The 6288-nt window shown below is 41.5% G+C and overlaps 1 protein-coding gene across 1 annotated transcript in view; it reads left to right on the top strand.

Annotated features, from left to right (window-relative positions):
• LOC117356842 (akirin-2-like) overlaps positions 1 to 5516 on the top strand; it is a 66486-nt gene extending 60970 nt beyond the window's left edge. The window contains exon 5 of the mRNA XM_033936604.1: positions 4810 to 5516. Coding sequence (XP_033792495.1) covers positions 4810 to 4820 — 11 coding nt within the window. The 3' untranslated portion in view covers positions 4821 to 5516. The remainder of the gene's footprint in view (positions 1 to 4809) is intronic.
• The last annotated feature ends 772 nt before the right edge of the window (positions 5517 to 6288 follow it).

Below are 6288 nucleotides of genomic sequence, written 5' to 3' on the forward strand. Positions count from 1 at the left end.
CCTGATTCTATAAAGGGCGCCTAAGTCATGCCTAAAGTTAGGTGTGCTTTAGGTGTCCAACCTAAGTAGTTAATGAGCCCCCCCCCCCCCCCCCACTGTACTTTATACAGATCGCGCCGCGTTGTGGGGGGTTTGGGGGGGTTGTAACCCCCCACATTTTACTGAAAACTTAACTTTTTCCCTGTTTTTAGTCTTTTTCTTCGGCGCACACCTCCGCGCTGCGCTCAGTTGTCTGCTCGTGCCTTTGTCCCGGCGCGCTTTTGACCTGACACCTATCTTTTTGGTAAACATCATGATTAATTTACTGTATTTATTACATTTCAGCTTTTAGATAATTGTTGGAAATATAATCTCTGGTAAACTTTGATTGTAATCTACTACGTTGTTAGTAATTCTTGACTTGTAAACTGCACAGCACTGTGAGGTCGTTGCGGTATATAAGAATCAATGTAATGTAATGAAATGTCTAATGATACCATGCAAAACGTTTTCCCTTCATCTATACCTCTCCAGAGCACTAAAGTTTCCACCCAGTGACCTTTCCATACCGATGTACCGTATTTTTCGCTCCATAAGACGCACCCTAGATTTAGAGGAGGAAAAACCAAGAAAAAAATATTCTGAACCCAGCCCCCTAGAAAAATAAACAAATATACTGCAGCAAACAGATTTTGATCACTAAATTGAAATTCTACCTTTGTTGTCTGGTGATTTTTGGTTGCACTAGATAGTTCTTTCTTTCTTTCTTTCCTTAGGCCCAACAATTGTCTCTTTCTAATCCCTCCATCCCTTCTTCCTTCCTTCTCGAGTTCTTGCCCCCTCCCCCTCACTGCCTTCCAGCCTTTGTCCTTCCTCCCTCCCGAAGCCTGACAGCCTGCCTCCCTCCTACACTGAAGCCTGCATGCCTTCCTCCCTGCCACACCGATTCTTCCTCCCTAGTCCGCCAACAGACACTGCCACCGCTGCAGAACGACCCCTCCCTCCCCTGGAACCAGACTTTTTAACAGGTGCCATAAGAAGCACAAAAAACCCCTTCACCAAACCCTGGTAAACCCCAACCTACCAACACCCCACTACCCCAAATAACCAGAGGGTCACCTCCCAGGCCACACACCAGTACCACTAGCACACCCGCACCAAGCTACACACACACCACACACACCTTGCCATAGATTCACCTCTCACGATTCACCTCTCACGAGCCTGAAGATCAAAAGCCGCAATGCATTCAAAACGAGACTCCTGGACCGTAGAGCACACCCAACACTGCTGCCGACAAGGCAAAGTAGCTGCCTACTCCTGTGCGCAACTCCATGAAGGGCCGGTGGCTTGCAATTGGGCCCACAAGCCTTCCTTCAACGTCAATTCTGACGTCGGAGATAAGGTCTGGGCCAGCGATTGGCCGACGGGAATTGACATCAGGGCAAGACTTGTGGGCCCAATTGCACACCGCCAGCCCTTCTCTTCCTTTCTTGCAGTGGTGAGCAAGTAAGAGGTCGGCGAGGGGATGGCGGGGAGGCAATGAGCAGCAGCAGAACGCCCGGGGGGGGGGGGGGGGGCAGAGGTATATTCGCTCCATAAGATGCACCCCGTTTTTGGGGGTGGAAAAGTGCGTCTTATGGAGCGAAAAATTGGTATGTCTAAACTACTATTTTCCTCTATAAATTCCTTAAGTTTAGCCAATACAATCCGTTCAGTTATTTTTAGTATAACAGGCATAACTGAAATTGGTCTATAGTTAGCCATATTCTCTCGATTTATATTTTCTCTTTAGAACTGGTTTTATTGTCGCAGTCTTGCAACAATCGGGCACAATTCCTTGCTGAAGCGACTTAACTGTCTTTGTTAATGGTATAGTTGTATCATCAATTATTGGTTTTATCAATGCTGATGAGCAAGGGTCCCAAATTGATCTAGTAGGGAGTTAATCCTTTAACCATTCCCTTCATCCAGGCGTTTGGAAACTGGCTATGTGGAATATGGGTTTTGCCAAAACTATGGAGGCTTTGCAAAACAGAATGGACTGGTACAGCTACTGGCCCTTTTAGAGTATCTGTAGCTTTGATAATAGCTTCAAAATCTTTTTTTTTTTTTTTTTAATCCATATTGCCAGACTCTTATTCTAGTGCTAAGTCCTTAAGAATTTTTAATATGAATTTTTAATAATTAAGGTCTTCAAAAGGGATTGCTTGTGTAAGTAAATCTGGTTCTACTTTTGCAGTTCCTTGTCTGTAGAAGGAATAGGATCCTTTTGCTGTGTCTCTGAAGTTTTGTCTTCCTCTGCTGAAGAGTGATGGTGGTGAGATGATGCAAAAGCAAAGGAGTAGGTGAAGGATCATGAGGCTGAGGTAGTAAGGACACTAGTGGTTGAGGTGGCATAGTGAGTCAACTGGAAGAGAAAGCTGCTAAACAAAACAAATTGGAACAAAAACTTGCTCAACTCTGATCTAAATGATGTGTGCATACTGAGACAAGTGTAGCAAAACCAGATATACCGATATCGCTTAAAACAGGAACCTGTGAATTTCAAACACCCAGACACCCAAACTGGCAGATGCATGGCAGGGGTGACAAAAGGTTGATTGCAATTGACCAGTAGATCGCAAAGGCAACATGAGTCGATGGAGGAGCCCGGGATGGGCTCCGCGATTGACTCGTGTTGCCTTTGCATTCTGTTTTCCCTGCTTCCCTGACGCCAAGCCAGATGCGTAGAAGTTTTGGGCCACAGCTTTCCACCCCCCCCCCCCCCCCCGGAAGTTGCGGGCCAGTCAGTCACTGCGTTCACAGAGATAATTGGAGTATCATTTATAGTGATGGGAGATGTGAGCTGTAAGTTAACTTTCCATGGAAATAGCAGACATTTGGTTTTTGATAAGGTAAGTAAGTGACAGCATATTTTCGTGAAACCATTGACTTATTTTATCTAATTTACAATTGATGAGAGACTAAAGTTGTTGGAGCTGGAGGCATCGATAGGGTAAATGATTTGGATGTCGTCTGCGTAAGCGGTAAGACCAATAGATTGGCAGAGTGTCAACAGAGGGGCCAAATAGATATTAAAGAATAAAGAGGACAGTATGGATCCTTGAGGGATACCAAAACTATTTTGGATAGCTGATGATGTAGAGTTATTGAACGAAACAACGGATGTGCGGTTTGTGAAATAAGAAGTAAACCATTCAAGGACCTATTCAGAGATCCCTGCTGCAGCTAACCTTTGAAGCAGGAGTTGGTGATCTACTGTATCAAATGCCACTGAAAGATCTAATGAATGATAACTGATTTATGCTGATCCAGGAAATATTGTATGGATGTAGTTAAACCTATTAGTGCATGTTCTGTAGAATGACTTTTCTGAAAGCCAGTCTGATTGGGATGGAGAGCTTGAGTTTTGTCAAAATAGTCTGAGATTTGATTAAATATGATTTTTTCCGTTACTTTTGTGAGAAAAGGAAGGGTTGAGATTGGTCTATAATTGGAGCAGTCTTGATTACTGTCATTGTTATTTTTTTTCGTGGAGTATATAATAGAATGTTTCCAAGATGCAAGCTTTTGCAGTCCAAATTCAGCATTTCAAACATCTGTGCCTCACAACTGTCTGCCGACATTTTCCAAGCTTCCAACGTTGTGAGGGTATAGAGCAGCCAGAACGTTTGGTATGGTGAGAATGCACTGACTGTTTAGAAGAGATATTTGCTTTATCGCTGGAGTTATGACAATTTGAATGTGAATGTATTAGTGACTTACTATCTGAGCGCTGTGAATGGTGCTCTGGTTTCCTCTTCAAGTCCATTTATCGATTTGGTTGGCCCAGGAGAAACCAGCTGTTGTACAACAGGTTTCACTGTAGTTAGTAAACCAGAGCGCTTAAGGTCATGTGTGCTGAGACCCTTTGGTGCTGACTGGGAGCTCGCTGAGTCTAAAACGCTAGGTGTGCTAGAATTTTGAAGTCCCACTGGTACCTGCATGAGGCCCTTTGGATTGCCATTTCCAGTGAAATTATTCTTGTATGAGAGAGAAAATACCACAACTTTTCCTCAGAACAGGAGAGGGCTATGTCCTATGAACAGAGCGGAAAATAGTAAAACTGCACTCGACACGCATGTACAGCACGAGAAGGACATCTCGGAATCTGATTGTCTGAACAAGCTAGAAGGCAGTTTTAGAATGGCAGCCTATGGTAAATTATAACCTGTGTGTCTACATTGGCCTGTGTCCAAAGAGAATCTGATTTACTCTGTAATGTGTGACCTGGGTTGGCCACTATTGGAAACAGGACACTAGGCTCAATGGACCTTCAGTCTGTCCCAGTAGGGTAACTGTTTTGTAAGATGTTAACTATTTTTTTCATTCATTACTTTGTATGTTCTTAATTTTGACTATTTTGGATTTCTACCACACTTTTGCAGGGCATATGTTTGTAAATGTTAAAAATTCAGGATAAAAAAGAAAGAATGTAATAAACATTGTGGTTACTCAGAAGCTCAGAAGGATTTGAGGGTGGAGCAGCAATTGTCTATTGTGGTTCCTCAGCCTGTTCGGAAGGACCCCCAGCCATTTGGGTTTTCAGGAATTTCTTCATGAATGTGGGTGAAAGATTTAAATACCTGTTGCACAATTGAGGAACCACAGCTTCAGCCCTGCTTCATTGTTAGCTTTAGTTTTAATATATTATGCATTTTTTTCCTCAAAATCTTGGACACATCTGTACATTGCATAATTTGCTTTGCTTCGCTTCAGTAGTAGTAGAATTTTCAGTGTAAACTAAAATATATTCTTATACTAATTGTAGTTTTTTTTTCTCCTCAGATGTATCATGAATCATATTTTCTGCATTTTTGGCCCAACTTTTCCTGGTTACAAGATATCGCACTTAAGACTTGTGACAAATACCATAATATCTCCTGTGACTACAAGTTCTATTAAACTTTTCTCAATGGTAATCGCTCTGTAGCAACAACTGGTTTTGGAGTGCTCTCTGATGTCTTTACCATCTGGATCTGGACCTACTGCTTACCTATATTTTTATACCAGTGGCCTCATTTGCTCTATCATTGAAATTTGGCAGCTTCTGAATGTATAAACAAGAAAAGGATTAAAGCTGGTGTTCTAGAACTTGCCATTCACTGGTGCTGTAAATAAAACTGTAGAATTGTACACGATAACTGGCTGAAGTTAATGTGGTTTTTAACTGCGCTGCAACTTTTCTTAACCATGTTCATTTAGGTTAGAATGTAACACAGGATACATTGAGGCAAATAGCTCAAGAGTGTATTGCCTGTGAAGGGTAAAGGAGGGCAGGTCTGTATTCCAGGACTTTCAACATTAAGGATGAGTTTATGATTTGCCTTTTTGGTTGTCTTTTTATTTATTCTAACTCTGTTTTAACACATGTTCTTTTTTTAATGTTTTATTGCCCTTGTAGGATTGGAATTTGATTTGAAAAAAATCAAACTTTAAAATTTTGTTTTAATGTGCAAATAAAGGTGATCTGAGTAAAAATCTTTTATATAAAATTTCCTGGACATATATTTTGGAGGTTCTGTGGTGCATAGGTGCATAAAGAGACATTTATAAATTTTACAGCAACAGTTTTACAGACGATTTGTATGTTTATGGAAGCTAAATGAGCACTAGTAATGAATTTTTGGGGTTAATGAAGGAGCAAAATGGTAGGAAAATATTAATGTTCTAGATCAGGGGTAGGCAATTCTGATCCTCAAGAGCTGGAGCCAGGTCAGATTTTCAGGATCTCCACCATGAATATGTATGAGATGGATTTGCATGCACTGCCTCCTTGAGATGCAAATCTAACCCATCCAAATTTATTGTGGAGATCTTGAAAACCTAACCTGGCTCCTGCTCTCAAGGACCGGAATTGCCTATCCCTGTTCTAGGACAAAGGAAGATGAGGATTTAAAAGGTAGAAATTTTACTTAGTCATATTTAGAAGCAAATGTATCCTAACTTTGTTTAACTGCTAGTAAACAGGTACAGTAATGCTGACAGGTATACAATTTGTTATTGGCAGAAGATTTGGGAGCTGTTTGCTTTCTTTTTTAGTGTGTTCATACTTCTCAACATTACAAAGGCTGCAGTGATGGCATCAAGGTCATCTCCTGTGCATTCTTAGCCTCTCTCTGGAGAGAGAAGGAATAGACTAATATATTGTAACTGCCTCGCTGCGTCTTGTCAGAAACCAATGTTTCAGCTTTCTTCAGGGTATGCTGTTTATGCTGTTTGTCTTTATATAGTAGGTCCTCAAACTCAAGGACCTACTATGTAAAG

This window comes from Geotrypetes seraphini, chromosome 3 (genome assembly GCF_902459505.1).
Source record: "Geotrypetes seraphini chromosome 3, aGeoSer1.1, whole genome shotgun sequence".
Taxonomy (NCBI): domain Eukaryota; kingdom Metazoa; phylum Chordata; class Amphibia; order Gymnophiona; family Dermophiidae; genus Geotrypetes; species Geotrypetes seraphini.